Below are 19,462 nucleotides of genomic sequence, written 5' to 3'. Positions count from 1 at the left end.
CAACTTTAGAAAAAGGATTACTTCATTGAGATGTTTCAAAAATTACCACATTTTCAATAAAGGCCTAAAAACTCTTGCATGATGCCTGTATTTGATGCACTCATCATTATTAGAGGTACTTCTATAATGTATATTTTTTTCTTTGTTACAGAAAAATCAGCAGAAATGATAAAAGAGAGAACATAGAACTGCAATTAGTGTACAATCTAGACAAAACATGCCTAAAAACCTACCCTGTGTTCTCCCTTATCAAAGAGGGGGCAGTAAAAATCTCTCAATAAAAACTGAGTCTGCAGACATAACTAAAAAACCTGCACCTACCATGAGTCAGAAAACTCAGTTTTGGCTAACATGGTTTGTAGCTTTTAAAACAGCAATCATTATTGCCAACTATGAATGAACAAGTACAGTACAAAATCCAGACACTAAGAGTAGAATTTAGCCCTGCTGTTAAAAACATAAGATGTTCATAATGGCTTGCTCCTCTAAAAGTAAGAGTCGTTTAAAAAAAGCAATAAAAGCTGTGTGGGAATTCAGGGAAGGAAAAAAACAGAGCCTAAAAACCTTCAGTCCAAAACTGAGTCACAGAAGGTGAAGGATGCAAATTTGTCCTTATATGTTCTCCTGTTCCCTAAATCCCCACTACTTCTAGACCAGCAAACAAAACAGCAAACAGACCCTGAAATACAGTACTCCACTGGAATATTTACTGCTACCAAACCCTTAATAAATGCTTTAGAAAGTGGAGGGGGAGAGGGAGACCACATCGAATACTGAATTCCAGTGTATAAAGGAGAAATTTAGACTTGAAATTCATTCTTGGGAGAAAGATAATCACTTCAAAATTTTATCTCTTACAGAAAAAAAATTCTACAGAAAAACACATTATTAGCATCCAGCCAACCTGGACTTAAAATACATAAGATCATTCAGTATATTGGAACACAAAGACAATTTTTTTCACACATTGCAAGTTTTAGAGAATTATGAGACACTGCACAGCATGTAAGCAACCTTCCACAAAGCAGAGAGGGAAGTATTATTTTGAACACAATTTGAAAAACCAGAACCTGCAAGGTCAGTCTACAAAAATAAATTATTTTAAAACACCACACTTTAATTGAAAAAATCCTAGAATATAACTTCATTGGTAGGTAAATCCCTACTCCTTTTCTTTAAAATCAACCAAAAAGAATCATCATGCAATTGCATTTGTGATAAAGAAAAAATTCACTCCTCCACACTTTTTAAGTTTTCTTTAATTCTGAGGATTCTATAATGTAAATGTATTTGCTAATAATTTTCCCCAAAAAACATTAAAACAAAAGTAAACTAAGTCCTGGACCCACATCACCTCAAGTTTTTTACTATAAACACAGTTAATGAAAAAAGTAGTAAAAATATCAAAAGTGTTAAAAGCAATCTGCAAATTCTAACATAAAAATTAAAATGTAACAGCTTGGAATTACTTTTCCTTTCCAACCTGACAGGCTACATGAATCAGTATTTTCCATCCTGCATGACATGTAAACTTACAGGGTACTGCTGAAACCAGTCTGCATGCCCTTTTGTGCTACGTCACCATCCAGGGCACTTTAAAAATGGAACTGGGTCCTCAAACTGCTTGACTGTAATATACCTAAAAACATTCAAGTTCTGGCTTCTTAAATTTAACATACTGTGTTGCTATAATTAATAATGAAACTGGGAAACAAGGAAGTTAATTCTATCTTGGAATACAAACAAAAGGCATGTGGATGAGTATTCTTCTGATTCAAATAAGGAAATTAGGATCAGAATTCAGATGAATTACATCTCTGATGAATAAAAAAAAAAAACATTTTTATAGGCTCTTGGAGCAGATGTCCTGTAAGAATATAAACTCATGTCTTTTCTTGAAAACAATATGGGAACCCTTTGCTATTGAGATAACATTTACTAACCTTGCAGGGAAACTTCTGCCCTGCAAAGTGCTTACTGGCACTACTCATTCATCAGTAACTCCAGCACACAAACCACTTCGATCACACTAGCTGTCTTCACTAACCTCCACAGGAAGAATATTTTCCCAGTTTTACTTCTCTTCAGGTTTTTAAGATTTCTGGAATGACTGGCTTACTAACATGTTTATTCAAATTAAAAATCTATATAAAGATTCTAGGGAAAAGAAAACAGGGTATGCGTTACCAGATTCCAGTGCTCTTCATGAATAAGACTAATACCAGCAGAGTGCATACTGAGATGAGATGAATTTTACATGGCCAGGTGAGAAGGTAAATTATTTATAAGGTGCTAAAATATGCCTTAATATTTGATACGGGAGACTTCCAAATTACCTTTGAACTGCATTTCAAATCATCAGGCTTAAATATACTAACTAGTTCTACAAAAGGAGAAAACCAGATAAAGCAAGCTTTTTTTTGAATTAGCCATAGTAAGGTATTATACTATAAAGAAGCCACCAGTGAATAGGGATTATGGACAAAGGTACTGAAGAGTAACTTAACTCTGGAATGTTTTTCTACTTAAAATGACCAGCATGCAAAATGCTTTGCAGTTGCCAAAAAGGCATGCTATTTTAAATTCTCATAATTCACTGGTAAGTGACACTTAGTATGAAAAAAAAATTCTAAAAAGCTTTTAGTCAAATCTGGACATATTGGTCACCAAAATTATTTGCTGCAATGCTTACAATTTAATTTTAAATTGATTTTTGAAGACTTGTGTTTCATATCAACATTTCTTCTTTCAGCAAGTCAGTCATTATTCAGCAACTGAGTTACTAGGATGGTCTTATTACTACCTTTCACCCATGAGCAAATTTTATGTTAAAGTGCATAAACAAATTTTCTCAGTGTTACTTATATACAGTTATTCCACTTATATTTCAACTTTGTGCTCAATACTCATGGCCTTATTAATAAAGACTGGGTCTCAAAGAGTCTGATACAACTTGGGTACCTACTGCAGAAAGCCTTGAGGTCAATTATATACAGTGCTAAAATCAATATTTCAAAGTTATAAACTAAGACCTTCTCTCAGGATTGTTGAGGACCACTGACAGAATTACTTTACTTTCCAAAACAAGTACGGTCAACTTTTAAAAAACAAAATGGTTTTGAATTCAGATAACAAATAATATCTAGAGATAAATAAATTAAGAATATAATGTATTCATTTGTTTAATTATAAATAGTTCATTTTTTACTATTGTGTATTCCAACTACATCTCTCGCACCTTCTAGAAAAGACCATATCTGGCAATAGAGCCTATTAAAATATAAAAAGCCAAAAATGCTAGGTAACTTTTAATAAGCACTACCATAAATATCCCTCAGATTACATCTGAAGATAATTACAAATAAGAAAACAAGTGTCAGAGCAGGGGAAAAAAGAACAAAACTAAAAAGAGGAAGTGCACCAAAATTCGTACACAGTAATTTTTCACAGTAGCTTAATATACTCTGGCTAAACCCATACAGCTGGCTCCACTGAGGTGAAAAATCTTATTTTTCTGAAGTGCAGTTGGTAATCTTGGTAATCGTAATGGTGGCAAAAAGCAGGTTTCCAGGTCACAGTACTTGAGAGAAGGCCAGCGCCCGTTTGGAAGAATTTATCTCATAGAAAAGAAAAACTATGAAACAATTGCACAATTGAAATAGTTTAAGGTTGGCAGGTTCCACTGGAACAAACTCCTCCTAGCTAATCTTAATATCTCCCAAGAACCTTTAATGATATCTTGAAAGAAACTAAAGAAGTGCAAACTGACTGCAAAGGGACACAAATGGAAAACTAAGTGTGTTATATAGTTTCAGGCAGCTGTATTTGCCTAACTAAATCTCAAGTCTTAAGTTCTGAATCACAGTAAATATATTCAGACAGACTCTCCTGTGGAATTTAACTCGAGTAGCTTTTGAAAACTGATTTTGCCATGGAAATTTTTGTCTGCAAGTCTAGCACTCTTCCAGAAACAGAAGCAGTGCTTACAGTCCAGGAAGCCTACAGCATAAGTAAGCGAGGTATGGTGCTGAGGTCACTGCAATTTCAGAAGCTCTTCAGCCCTTTACGTGACTTCTTTCCAAAGGAGTAGCAACCTGAAGATTTCTTCTGTTCGACTCTATAGTATCTCCAAATGACTCTATAGTATCTCCAAATCCACGTGACGAACATCAGGATTTCGTTGCTGAAATAAAATTTTAAAAAAACATACTGAAAATATTCACATTTTTGCACATAGTTACTAATAATGTATTTCTGGTATGATGCTGGCAACTGGACAACAAATCCCCTTTTTGGGTAACATAGGAACTATTTTAAAATGAGGAAGAGTTTCAACAAATATTGCCTAAACTATAAGCCATTTTTTGAAGTCATCTTTTTATTTAACAAATACTTCTTAACATCACGGCTAAGTTAGTTCTTATGCTTTAAAAAGTATGAAGCAGCTCTTGATTTTAAAAAGGCAGTTAGGTTTTATATAAAACTGTCCAAATAAACATATATATATATATATATATATATACACATACATATATACACATCTCACTGTCTTAACAGGTACTTTCCTGAATAATGGGTAAGATTGCTAAGATAATTTGTTCTATACCACTAAAGCTATTTATAAACATTCAAAATACTGTTTCTATTAAGAAATATGCATTTTCTGATATTGTAGAAATACGTTATCATTACATTGATTGTATTATCCATGAGAAAGTCACTGACTTCAGAACTCACTCAGTATGTGAACCTAACTAGCATATTGAGTAAAGTATAATCAACACCAACACAACCACTGAAATTCCTACCTATACCAAAAAAACATTATTAACATTTATAAAATAATTAGTCATGCTCTACTCCTCAAACACCATGAAAAACTGATTCTGCTGGTGCAATTTAATTCAAAAATAATATTTTGATTTTTAAACTGCACAACTGCAGGGACAGAAACTAAAACTAGAATATTTATCAAATGTAATAAGCAATGACAGATATGCTCTCAAGTAGTGTCTCATGGCCAGAAAAGGCAGTCATGGCAGGACTATTTGTCTGGTAGTCAGTATATTTGTAGTTCTGAATTCATGCCAGAAAGATTGACAGCCACAATATACCTGTACAATTAAAATGGAAACAATCCTTTGTTGCATCAGCCAAAGGATATTTAAATTACAGGATGAAAAAAAAATAAATTATAAGGAATTTGAGAGGCTTGTAAAAGAGGTAAACACTGCACTGCTTCAACAAAAGCAAAAGATGTTGAGTAACATTCCCATCACACAGATATATTTGATACAATGTTAAGCACCATATTAAAAAAAAATTGAAATTTGTTTTTATGCAGCCAAAACAGAATGCAACAGCCTATAAATAATCTGACTTTATGAGAATACAATAATATAGACAAAATCACTTCTATTTAATGAAAATATTGTTCTATGTTGGTATAAAATGGAACAAAATACACAAATGGATCAGTGGCAAAGTAAGGGTTTGCTGGTGGTCAGAACTCAGTTAATAATACTATAGGAATACCAACCCTTTCCCTCTCCTATATTTACAAATGAAATTTCAAAAAGTAGACGCAGTGATACTGTTTAAAATATATCACAGAATAAGCACATCCTATTACCCAGTTAAAATTTACCTTCAGGTCCTTTTCAAGTCTGTCTACTTCAGCTCCCAGTGTGTCAATGATATTGTCACCATGCTTAAGCATGAAGGCTTCTAATTCTTCAAGGGTTTTCACTTGCTGAATTTCCTACGAAGAAATTAAATTTAAGAGACTGAGATGACGGAAAGAAAAAAAAGGAATAACACTCTAGAGGGTCTTGACATATTTCAAGATCTAAAAAAAAAACAAACACCTAAACAAAACACTTCAGCTTTTGCCATTTCCTTCCAAAACATCATCTGTTCTTATGTCTCAAAGACACAGCATCTATTCAATGGAAACAGCTGGCTCTACCGTTACACCTGCATTTGATATGAAACCTTCTATCTTAAATTGATTTCCTCCTTAACTTTCCAAGTAAGTTTAGAGAATTTAATTCATTTTCTAGAAGTTTCTGGGGTATTCATTGCTCACAGCAAGGCAGAGCGGGGTACCCCTGTGTATTCTTTCCCCATTCTTGCTATTCCATTACACTGTCTGTTCTGGGCATCACATAATCAACTCATCTGAAAATCCAAAAGGATTACTACAAATGCTGCTGCAAATACAGCTCCTCCATAGTGTCAAAAACTTGAAGATAGTTGACAGGAAGTAAGAATAGGAGACCCACAGCATATGCAACTGAAGGAATGAAGTTAAGGAAGACAGTTATACCCCACCCTCCAAAAAACCATAGACATCAGCAACATCAAAGCAGGTGTTACATATTGCCTTAGAATCATACAATAGTTTGGGTTGGAAAGACCTGAAAGATCACCCAATTGCACCCCTGCTGCCATGGGCAGGAACACCTTCCACTACACCAGTTACTCAGGGCCCCATTCAATCTGGTCTTAAACACTTACAGGGATGAGGCATTCGCAACTCCTCTGGGCAGGCTGTTCCACTGTCTCACACCCTCACAGTAAAGAAATTTTTTCTTATATCTAATTTAAATCTATTATCTTTCAATTTAAAACCACGAGCTTTCTTTAGAAATCTCACACTAAACTGGCCAGAAGCCATCTACCCTGTAATATCTCAGCCACAGTTCAGGCAATACAGCTGCAGCATGTTCAGTTATTGCAAACAGATACAGTAGCTACTAAATAGTTAATTCTTCTTGTGTATACAATTACAACACCAATTTTTTTCCCCTCCCCACTGCTCTAAAAGCGAAGAGGAATAATGTAATTAAGCAAGTTTAAAAGATCTCAACCACAACAACCCATGACTATGATCACATCAAATCTAACAAGAAAAAGAAACAGGACAATCTGAATGACAGCATTTCAACAAATATTTCACAACTGTAGAAAGAGTAATGTCGACAGCAATACTAGTTGAATGAGCTAGTTATTTGAAAATGTACAGATCAAAAGGCAAGCACAATGTCTGCCTTTGACTTTGGATGGCTGAGTCCTACCTAAAGTGGCTATCCTTCAACAATGGTTTTATAGCTGACACAAGGTTACTACATGAAATAACAATGACCTGTGTAAGAAACAGTTGCCAAACTAGTAACAATCAACATCTTTTGCAACAAACTAGAAGTATTGGAAGAACTAATGAAGGTTGTGTGCAATCACCAAAAGGAATAGCAGGTAAAGAACAAAAGCTAACAAAGCCTTTGAAAAGAAGAGTAGCTTACTAAACAATGGCAACGGCAAAGCAACTGGCAAGCAAACTGGCAAGCAAGCAAACCTGCAGTGCCTCGGTGGTACAAAGCTCTTCCTCTCAAAAATGTATTAAATTGAAATCCAGTATATGAACAGATCAGTTATTGCACTATATATACATACATACTTTCTTATTTTGACATTAACGTGTTTTAAAAACTGGTATATTGACTAATGGTTTAAAAATTGCAATGTAAAATTTAAAGGTAAACTCAAATAACTTCTAAGTTGTGTTTAACAGACAGACATACAATGCAGATATCTGACATCTACATTTCATTTTGAAAGGGCAGCAAAGAAATAAATCTTGTAGGTTCACAAGCAAATGTAAGCAAGCAAAACATTTTTCTCACTTAAAACTCCTTTTAATTTAGGTAAATTATTATTTGCTTCATACTTCACAGCTTGCCATACAGAATCCAGCTAAGAGCAGTTTTGCATTTCTATATAGAAAACAGGGAATAAGAAAAGCTACTCTGAACTACAGTAAAATCAGATCGACACTTAAAGATGTTTAATTGTTAAACATTGTAAAAATGCTAAGTCATGTGATGCAAGCAATCCATATTCAAGCCAAGTCTGAATGGCCAGACCTGTAAAGCCTAACACTGCATCATCAACAGCCAATGCAAATGGCTCTGCCAACAAAAGTGTTTATTTGCAAGTGACAGGCTTCTAAGTTTAACTATAGATCTTGTAATTCAATAAAAAATTTATTGGAATAATTATATTCTCAAAAATTTTTTTTTACAAGTCTGTATTTTCTAACAAAAAATAAATTAAAAAAATCTGCCCTCCTAACCAGGCCTTGCTCAGCCCAAAAGTGGCTCTGTTTCAGCAGCACATTATACAATTTCATGTACAGACATTTAAAACACTAACACAAAGTAAGAATATCTGCAACCCTTCAAAATGAAGAAGTGAAATATCTCTCACCTACTTGCAAATCTTGGGTTTAGACATACTTCAAATTGGAAAGTATCAAATACAAGTGTTACAAAACCATTTTTTAAACATACTTGTAGCAGCTGCTCAATGTCCTGTTTTTCCAGGTAAGACCGAGTAACAACACGTCCATCAAAGTCTACTTCTGCCTTGAATCTCACTTTGCTCATTCCCATGTCTGTGGCTTTAACATCATGAATTGCTCTGAAACATATAAATTTTTAAAGAAAATGTAAAATAACATAAATCAAACCACTAGCTAGTTTGACTTCTGATGTTAACAATATTGTCATAGAAAAGTGATCCTTTTAAAAGGCCACTGTCTTTAAAAAAATATCCTCATTTTACCACCAGTAAATACTGATTTATATTTAAGTGGTTATATCATTTCCACAGGTTTCTGCAACACCAACACATCTATAAATGGCTCACTGCAATAAAAGACAGACTACAAGAATCATCACAGATTTAGAACTAGATTAACAGTATATTTAAAACAAACAAAAATTAAAAATGTGAGAACTTCCCTATTCCATGTTAAAAGTTTAAATTCACCTTATTTGCTACTGCACGGAAGTTTTTATGTGTATACATGACACTAGGTAACCATCTTTAAGTACCCTCAATTCTGAGGGAAGAAACAATAATGCATTGTTATTTACTGAAAGGAAACATTGAAATTATAGAAGTGTGCTTTCCTACACTTGGTAAAGGCATCAACTTCTGAAGAATTTTCAGATACATCTGTTATAAGAAAAAGCTATGGATATTTTGTTTGGAACTCATTTTTGATCATACTGAACAGTTGATCATGACTTACCAAAATACAGCTGTGTGTAAATGCTGAAATTGTATATTTATCTAAAGGTTTCTAATCAATACTAGAATATGAAAGCTGTAATATGCTTATATTTTGGTTCTTTGAAAAATTCTTTTTTTCTATAGCACAGTTTTGTTCCAGTTTGTTAGATAAACTCAATGATGTGTGAATATAGGTAGCAAACAAACAAAAACTCTATTTTTCAGGGATAAGAAGCAAATTCAAGACCAAGACACATTGTAATGCATTTCAACAATGAAATAAATAAAAAATAAAATACTCAATTTTTTTCTAATGAGGTTGACAAAAATTCAGTTTATCTTTAAAGCCAAGAGAATTTAAAATTGCCACTACAGAGTAAGTTTCCACATTTTTCCATCCACGCCAGAAAAAAAAAAACAAGTGGAGACTAAAATAAGGGATATAAATCACAAAAGTTTCAAATTTTTTAAATTCTTGCCTCTAACATTCCCAAAGCAAAGCAAGTATAAAATATTCCAAAGACTTTTAGTTTTATTAACAAAAAATGCATTCTTGACAATTTTTTAATTCTAACATAAAATTTAGATTCAGCAACACAGCTCACTTCAAAGTACCAAACTTATTCCTCGTTCATTTTGCTAAGTTGTGCAATTTCACAGAATCTTTACATTTTAGCATGCCCTTTGCCTTAAGCAAATTTGCTCTTCCCAACTAGAAATGTTTCTTTTCATCTGAATGTTTATAAATCAGAACTAACTTCACAGTAGGTGCTGGAAGAAAGCAGAAGGCATGTTATCTTGAAAGGAGCCTGTTAGAATGAACAGCCAAAAAAGAACAGGAGACGGAAATTTTAAGATGAACAATCACAGGAAATTTTTATGGAATACTTCTTGTAATACTCAGGGTAGAGGAGAGGTAAGCATATTAAAAAAAAAAATAGAGCATGAACTAAATATAGAGACACCAAGAAATAGATCTTAGTAAATATTTAAACAGATTAAAAAAAACTGTATATAATTAATAAAGGTATATAATAAATAAAGGTATATAATAAATAAAGGTAAATTTATACACAAAGTTATATGCACCTAAACATAGGTAATAGAAAAAAAGTCAGTGTTCTTTTATCAGTAACTCAAAAATTTGCAAGTATTAAATATTTCTGGAATACAGTACTTATTATAAAAGTTTCACTTATTCATTCCTATTCAGATTTGTAGAAATAGTACTGTATTTTTAAGTTCATGAAGGAAGCTAGAGATGAAAGAAAAAAATTACTCCTATAAAAAAAATTAAACTTGCAATTAACTCATCAGCTTACTTGTAGCAATAAAGACTTTCCAGCTCCATTCAAATTTACACAGCTATTCTGTGGGAAGATACCAAATCAAAACAGTATTTACTGGAGTAATCTGGCTGGCATCAAACTACCTGGTCACAAAGAGGGTATTTAAGACAACAGATGTGGTTACTGAAGAGAATTTGAAGCCATGTGATTCAAAAACATTGAAGACATATCAAGTGCCTATCAGACCTAAACAAGAAGATAACAAGTGATATTTGAGATTCTCATTAATCAGTAACCTGATAAAAGTCAGTGAAATGATGCACGTTTTGCAAATGTGAGGGGAAAAAAAATCTACCTTACTGCACATAATCTGTCCAGGAAAGATAAGACTGAGTCGAGAGGAGAAAAATCACTAATCATTCAAAAATGCAAATGTGTATGCTAAAACTTAAGCTAGAAACTTCCTTATGGAAGCTACTGGATGGTTAGTAGACACTATTAATTTCAACTAGGGAAAAAAGTAAATTTTACATTAAAGAAAAATTTGTCAGAGAACATCAAGTTATGGGTTTGAGCAATCAGTTGTAATTTTTTTTTTCCTCCAAAACAGAATGACAGATTTTCCACCACAACTGTAGCACACCTACGCAATAGTTGTTACAATGAAGTAAAATTAAAGATTAAACCATCACTAGGAATAGTTTATGCCTAGGAATCTACGATTGCAATGCATAAAAACAGAATCAGGACAATCTATACCTCATCACATATTTTATTTCACAGTTCTGAAAAGCTAATCTCCCACAGTTCAGTTAAGTTGAATACGAGAAAGATTTAGGCACCAAAAGTGTCAATGAGAGTTAAGAATGGAATGTTTTTACATCAAAAATAAAATCAAATCATTTTCCAGCTGAGAGCAACTCTGAAAGTCCATTCTGGATCACAAGTTAAATATGGGATACAACTAGATATTACCCAGAAAAATGAAAAGAAAGGAGAAATAAAGAGCCACAAGCCTAAAGTAGAAATTACGAAGTCCAACAAACTGATAGATGAAACATAATACAAACCAACTTCTTTTAAGAGATTGGAAATGCACGTGACAAATGGTACAGAGAAAGGGGCAATTGTGCATTTTCCATATGAGCTCTGGGAGATGGTTTACAGAAGCACAGAATATACCAAGTTGGAAGGGACCCACAAGGATCATTGAGTCCAACTCCTGGCCCTGCACAGGACCATCCCCAAGCATCACATCATGTGCCTGACAGTGTTGTCCAAACGCTTCTGGAATGCTGGCAGGCTTGGTGCTGTGACCACTTCCCTGGTGAGTCTGTTCCAGTACCCAACTACCTCCTGGGTGAAGAACCTTTTTCTAAAAAAATCAAAGCTGATAATATAATGGATCTAAGAAAGAGATAACTGAAGAAAAAGTGCACACAGAAGGTGTGAGAAGTACATAAACATGTTTCAGCTTCTAACCTCAGGAAAAAAACATGCAGTTTCTCATGAAGTCTTCACTTCTTTTATTATTCATACTTTTTTAAAATTAAGGTACTTGTTTTAAAAAAAAAGTCTAAAACAAGAAGGAGACGAACTAGGTCTGCTCTGTTGAAAAGCTAGAGCCATCTACAAAATGGAATACAATATAAAATAGTGCTTGGCCTAGGAGAAATTTTATTATTTCAGCCTGAGACAAGCAAAAGCCATCTGCTCACTTTGGAAAAAAGAACTAGAGAAACCATGTATGAATAATCGTGTGAACTCACCTACTCTAACACAGCACCGCTGACAGATGCTTCATCATTCAGACTATTTCAGGGCGACCACAAATACTTTAAAATAATTTAGTTACTGACGTGAAAATTCTAACACAATTCTATTCCAAATAGGAATCTTGTTTAGTTTCTGGAATGAAGGGTATGTTGTCCAGACCTCTTGCTTGCAACTGAGATGATGCAGCACTTAGTTTCTTTCAAGTATTCTGGTATTAAGTAATGGGCTTAGGGTTTTTTCCTCCACAGGTCAGAAACGACTACAAATAAAAAAAGCACTAAAATATTTCAGCTGATTTACACAGTAGTACATTCCTGAATAAAGACGAAAAAGGGGTTTGCTTCTAAATCAAGGTTAGTAGGGTTAAGGGTAAAATAGCTCCTTGAAAAGCATTTAAGCAAAATTTCAGAATTACAATGACCTGTAAGTTTACTACAAACTGCAGACTTGCAAAGAAAATTAGCACTGAGTTAATTTTATAAGCATCTAAAATGCAGAATCTATTACATCATAATACTACTGCAGCACTTGTCAATTGCTACAGAATTCCAGACACTGAATATTAACTAACAGAATTTAAATATTTAAGTGCTAATAAACTATAAAAGTAACAGAACAGTATAATTTAAGTGCTTGCATTTCATGCATTTGAAAAGAGTTTTAAGTTTGTGATGGTTTCCTCACTAAGTCATTGTCAATTCCTGTAATTAATGCTGTTAGAACATATCTGCAATCTTATTTCAGCTGTGGAACATCCGAGAGGTACAAGTATTCACTTACTGAAAGTTTTAGCACAGAAACAGAAGTTAGCTATAATAACGATTCTAAAATCTCAGTACAGAAGAATCCACACTAAAAATAATCTCATCAGATTTCTCTCATTTAAAGTGCTTGAACTATTTTTTCCAAATGCTATTTTCTTGCTTTTTGTTGTTCTTAGTAGAGACTGAGCTGTAAAGATCCTTACCTTACTACAGGATCACTTTCCAGTAACTCAGTGAGTCGCTGCAGTTGTTCAGGTTCAATGGATCGTCCCAGCAGGGCTTCAGTGTTAGTGTAGATTAGAAATGCTGAGACAGTTCCTAACAAAGTTCCAACACCTAGAGACCCCACGCTGTCATAATATGGGTTTCCTAAACAAGATACATCAAATTAGTTTCACAGAGCTTTTCTAAAACATAGCAGAGAATTTCAATTTCACACTGAAAACAGAACACAGTTTTGAGAGATTGTTTTGGGTTTTGCTTTTTGGTTGATTTTCTTTCTGGTTTGTGTTTTTGGGGGGGGGGTTGTTGGTTGGTTGGTCCATTTTTTGAGGAGTTTTTTTTAATTCAGTGGCAATCCTTTCCTATGTGGAGGAACAAGATGAAGCTGAAAGAAAACAGGCTATCTTAAGATAAAGTCTTAAGTTCCTCCTGTCCCTTGGCCACTCCTGTCTCCTGCACGAGTAAACTCTTGTCAGCTATATGGGTTTCTATATAATAAAGGTATATAATAAATAAAGGTATATAATAAATAAAGGTATATAATAAATAAAGGTATATAATAAATAAAGGTATATAATAAATAAAGGTATATAATAAATAAAGGTATATAATAAATAAAGGTATATAATAAATAAAGGTATATAATAAATAAAGGTATATAATAAATAAAGGTATATAATAAATAAAGGTATATAATAAATAAAGGTATATAATAAATAAAGGTATATAATAAATAAAGGTATATAATAAATAAAGGTATATAATAAATAAAGGTATATAATAAATAAAGGTATATAATAAATAAAGGTATATAATAAATAAAGGTATATAATAAATAAAGGTATATAATAAATAAAGGTATATAATAAATAAAGGTATATAATAAATAAAGGTAAATTTATACACAAAGTTATATGCACCTAAACATAGGTAATAGAAAAAAAGTCAGTGTTCTTTTATCAGTAACTCAAAAATTTGCAAGTATTAAATATTTCTGGAATACAGTACTTATTATAAAAGTTTCACTTATTCATTCCTATTCAGATTTGTAGAAATAGTACTGTATTTTTAAGTTCATGAAGGAAGCTAGAGATGAAAGAAAAAAATTACTCCTATAAAAAAAATTAAACTTGCAATTAACTCATTAGAAGCCACAAATAAACAAAATTACAATCTTTATTGTTTTAAAAAGACAATAGTTGAAAAGGGATAAATCATCACCCCTCTTTAGAAACCTTCACTGTGCAGCAAAGACATACTTTGAAACACTTGCCATGCAGACCATCCTACCTGCATGAGTTAGGTTTGCCACACTGCTCAGGAGCAGCTATTGTTACTGAAGATGACACTAGTGCCACTATATATCAAAAGGAAGGAAAGAACTGCTTCCTTCTGCAGCTGTGCACCACTTACTAAGGAAGCCCAAATTATGTAATCCCAACATGGCACAAAGTGATAACTGACTGCAATAAATATTCTTCTAGTAAAACATAACTTCATTTGTACGCCAAAACAGCTCAAAATGAAGTTAGACCCATCTGCTTACAGAGTACAAGCATCAGAAAAAAGAGCAGAGACACCTATAGAAACTAAATGCACTGTGTTCCTATCACACACAAGAGTAAATCCACATCCTGCTTTGCCTCTGTGCAGAATTTTACCTGTTAAAGAAGTCAGACCCATACAGGTAGCAGCTACAGCCACGCTCAAAACTGCTGCAGCATCCTCCAGTAACACCACATTTGTACTAGGATCACGACTCTGCACAACTGCACATACAATAAAAAAAAGTTAATTGCTTTGGAAAGTTTAGCTTTACTACATTACGCACAGTACTTAAACTAGACTAACAACAGCAACTTTAAAAAAATTTCCATAACTATATAGGTGTAAACTGAATTTTTGCAAATGCACACACTTCTGAAAGCATTTATAAATACACAGAACAAGCCGAATTATGGAAGCTTCTCAAAAACGTTTGAAAAGTTAAAAGGGGCATTTATCCTGAAAAATACGAACACTTCAGCCAACTATTTAAGTAGCAGTACTTAAAACAACAGGTTTTCACCTAATCTGTGAAATGTTATTTGCTACTAGAATAGAAAACAGATCAATAAAGCAAGGGGAAAGGGAAAATAGAGAAAATTGTTTCTATCATTATGCTAGTGAACAGATTCTGTTTTAAGTAACCACATACCTTACTGCTATAATGACACATACCATATTGATAAAATGACAGGCCCTTGGCACGAGCACTCCTGCGAATTTCATTTATAGCAACAAGAAGGGTAGCTGAAACAACACCAAAGTTGTTGCTGAAAATGGTTAGAGGCAAAAAGACTTGTTTCCATTTTGAAGAGGAATTTCTCTTTATGTCATAGCAATAGATCATCAAGGAAGCTCTGATTATTGATAACTTTGAATAACAACAAAGCATAGTTACTATCTTTTCTATGTGTCTCCATACAAATCAGAACAGTTACATTCTCTGATAGTTTAATACAAAAACGGCACTCCATGTCTACTTTCCAAATTATGTGTTCTTTGACTTATTATTATATAGACATTTAAGAAAAAAAATGCTTTCCCACTTTTTTTTTGTTTGATTACAACTATTTGCAACAGAGTTCAAAACTTCACTGTGTAAACAAGGATCAATTATTACTGTAATTACTCACACAGTAATCTTAAGAAATTACAAATATGTAAATAGAAATATTTCTTGAAACTGCATACCTCCTTCAGATACCAATGACCCTGCTAAAATGCAGTATGCCTGTATGGAAAAAAAAATTATTATGTTATATGCATATTTGTACAGATCTCTTCATCACAGACTACCTAAACACAGCATTTCAGAACCTCTGTGCCGTGTAATTGTCCCTAAACAGAAGGAAACCAACAATATTTGCATTATGCAATATATTGCAATAGGAAAGGAGGACCTCTTGGGAGATATGAAGGAAGACGCAGGGTTTAAAGAACACTTTTGCTGCAAGATCAGCTGTAGTTTAACAAGGTTTTTTTTCTTAAAACATATTCTCATTAAGGGTGGTTTGAGTTAACTGTGTTGGGATTCAAACTGACTCAGAAAGAGAATTTCAGACTATGCTATTATTTTTTATTAAGTCACTTGTTAAATACAATACCAAACAAGATTAGCTTACCCAGAGAAGAGATTCTACAGGATGAGGGTGGAGTAAACCTATGATCCCATGATACCAAGAAAGTCCTGCACCCATCATGAAAATGCCTACTCCACTAATCAGGGAGGCAATGTAGCGCATGTTTGTGAAACCATACCTAGATGAAAACAAAGGAAGTGATTTAGGAATATAAGATTCTGTATCTCTGCAAACATACCTCAAAGTTTTTCTACTAATTTTCACATCTTAAATTATCATCATATGACTTGGCATCTATTTAAGACAAAGCTACTAAATCCCAATCTAATTCAAGGGGAAAAAAAAAAGCCACTTGAAAAAGGGATCTCGTACATGCAAGAATATCAAGCATAGATATTCTCCTAAATTGTTCTTAAATAGCTGAATTGGGTCTTGTGCAGAGATTGAGAATTTTACAACTGTAAAAAAAACAAAACAAACAAAAAAACAACAAAAAAGCCCTAAACCCCACCAATATTCATGTCAGTTTTACATGCTAATGAAATGCTACTTCTAAATGAGAACTCTAGCCTTGTAGGTGGCTGGTCTACATAATTTATATTGCTAATTTAAAGGAAATAAATCGTATACATCTTTCAGTAGTAGATAACTAGGGACATTCAACACTTGCAGTTTTTAAAAGCACAGTTCTAAGTAGGAAGAGTTAAAGCAGTGTACCTTTATTCTTTTTTTTCCTGTATTAACTGCTACTACAAACAATACACTTCTTTAGCCACATTTAAGAAACCATTATGTTGTTCTATTGACTATATTGAGAAAGAAGGGAAAGAAGTGAGACAGAGGAAGGAGATACAATGAATATGTGGAGAAATTTAAGATTTAAATGTTTCAAATTTTAATGATGCTCTTAATGAAAAAAAGTTTAACTAATTCTGTAAATTACATGTATTTTTGAACTAGTGTTTACAGGATGAATGACTTGTCCAAACATATGAAGTATAAACCAGGTCAACACCAAGAAAATGTCATGGAGAATATAGCTTATAATTTTCATGACGATGTAAGAACTTATCAAGTAATATCCCTATTACTCAGATAAAAACAAAGAGCAGTTTAAGTCAAATACATCTCCTTATGGTAGGAGTAATTGCCTTGCAGCAAAGCACTTGTTAAAAAAAGGAAGAGGACAGTAATTTTATTTTTTAAAAAATCCTGTGATTCACACGAACAGTGTTTAGATCTATTCACTGGAAGAGGCAGAAGAGCCCAGAACAACTTAGAGAAATAATGTCAATTAAAATAAAACATAGCAAAAGCATACCACAAAAAAAAAAACAAAACAAACCACACATGCACAAAGCCACTGAAGCTACAACTACAACTCCTGAAGCATGGGAGAAAACCCTTTTCTTATTTTATCTATTGTAAAATCAGAAACAAAAAATTTCTGAAATGACACAAAACAGCAGATTAAAAAGAAAAAAAGTGATGCAAAAACAAGAACAGATCTTACTCCTATATATAGTTAACAAAATCTTTATTTACTCAAAAAGCTTACGGATGACTAGGGTCAGGTGTCCTTGCAGACTGACTGATGCCCAAAGCTAGCAATGCCTATATAGGACAAAAGGAAAAAGACTTTGTTAAAAAAAACCTGAACATGAAAATAAATTAGAAACATTCTATATCAACTGAACTTCAGAGATAAAGGCAAATGCAATTTCTTGACCTGCATATATGTTTTGTTATTGACATTTTACTAGAGTTGGAATATAATCCTCAAAATCTGTCATCTAAATATACCACCTCCAAGAAATTGTTAGTTATACCAATAAATATAATATATATGCAATTACATGGTGTGTGTATATATAATTACTGTTAATTATAATTTTAGAATTGCAACTAAAAGTGAACATTACATGCAATCAAAAGTGTTGTTGCTGTGCTTCAATGTGAAGGAATGAAGTTTCTCAGGGAACAAAGCTGTTTAAATAAATCCCTCTTGAAGAGAAATTATATTGAGATTGTGGTATAGCATGGTGATGACATACTACATTTAAAGCATCTACTTTACACAGCAGGTTTTTGCAGTCTATTTTTAAGGAAGACAAAAAAAATCTTGCTATCTAAATTACCTATCTGCAACATATTTAATTCGGCACGTATTAAGCTACTGATGCAGTAAGTTATAAATCTATACCTCAATTTTGCAAAGCATGTGTTTTGTTTCAGGACTATGAATTACTGAAACATAATAACAAGTATTAAAACTTAGACACTTTAAGTAGCAGCAGCAAGGTGCTTTGAGGAAGCAAGGTGTCTCCTGTGTTTTTCCCAAAACCACATTCTCAAATATTTGGGGGAAAAAAAAAAAAACAAACCACATTTCAGTGGAACATCCCTTCAGCATATATAATACCACTATCAAGCTTGGTTCACCTATAAATTGACACACTTGGCCACTTCAAGGCTGGTCTCCCCGTAAATTTAAGTACTAGCAGCTGAGTTAGTAGCACCCCATCTTCACTTTACATCTGAACAGCTGAAAGGTTGTGTAAAAACAACAAACAAAATGTGAGTCCTCAACTCAGTCTTTCTGGATACAGAAGCATACTAGGTCCAACTCAAGCAAAAAGGTTGCTGAAACTATTCTAATATGCTTTTCAAGATATTCAGTCTGCTCTAAGGTCCCATATACTCCTCAAATTTGCATTTTAGTAGTCACAAGTTACCCAAGGACTCCTCTTGCTTGAGCTGCAGGAGGGTTTCAGTCACTCATCTTTAAGGGTTGGGTTTTTTTGTTTCCAAAGCCTCGCTATATCAAACACTGCAACAAGACAGATTCTTACCACAATGGGAGAAGGGAAAATTTCAAGGTCTCACAACATATGCTTCAAGCATATCATAGAAAACAGTGGAAAAAACATTAATTTTATCTCTGCACACTAATATTATGTGCCTAATTCTGAGTTTGCCACACCACTTATCAAAGTAAACATGCCAAATATGTGGCTACTTGTGCTGTGAGAGGCTGATAAGGTAATCAAGGAACAGAAAAAGAAACCAAGATGCTCGAATTCTCATTATTCTACCAAGAGATGACTAAGCAACAAGTTTGTCATTGTATTATAATAACTGACAGAAGTATTTTGAATTAACATTTAACCAAAATATTAACCAAAATAAGAGAGACACTTTGTACACC

At 33.3% G+C, this 19,462-nt stretch overlaps 1 protein-coding gene across 3 annotated transcripts in view; it reads right to left on the bottom strand.

Moving 5' to 3' along the window:
• Positions 1–1,241: 1,241 nt before the first annotated feature.
• Positions 1,242–19,462, bottom strand: part of SLC30A9 (solute carrier family 30 member 9) — a 34,301-nt gene continuing 16,080 nt past the window's right edge. For 2 of the 3 annotated variants that reach the window (XM_051790026.1, XM_051790028.1), the window contains exons 10-18: positions 17,813–17,868; positions 16,297–16,432; positions 15,866–15,905; positions 15,350–15,421; positions 14,791–14,898; positions 13,111–13,276; positions 8,352–8,481; positions 5,648–5,761; positions 1,242–4,183 (exon numbers count right to left, since the gene is read on the bottom strand). In XM_051790026.1, coding sequence (XP_051645986.1) covers positions 4,139–4,183; positions 5,648–5,761; positions 8,352–8,481; positions 13,111–13,276; positions 14,791–14,898; positions 15,350–15,421; positions 15,866–15,905; positions 16,297–16,432; positions 17,813–17,868 — 867 coding nt within the window. In that variant the 3' untranslated portion in view covers positions 1,242–4,138. Of the gene's footprint in view, positions 4,184–5,647; positions 5,762–8,351; positions 8,482–11,938; positions 12,403–13,110; positions 13,277–14,790; positions 14,899–15,349; positions 15,422–15,865; positions 15,906–16,296; positions 16,433–17,812; positions 17,869–19,462 lie in introns of those variants that run through there. The other variant, XM_051790029.1, reaches the window with a different exon arrangement.

Source organism: Manacus candei, unplaced genomic scaffold (genome assembly GCF_025592945.1).
Source record: "Manacus candei isolate 608988 ecotype Guabito, Panama unplaced genomic scaffold, ASM2559294v1 h1tg000028l, whole genome shotgun sequence".
In the NCBI taxonomy this organism is placed as follows: Eukaryota; Metazoa; Chordata; class Aves; order Passeriformes; family Pipridae; genus Manacus; species Manacus candei.
The sequence above is the reverse complement of the archived record's forward strand: the minus strand, read 5'-3'. Positions and strand labels throughout refer to the sequence as shown.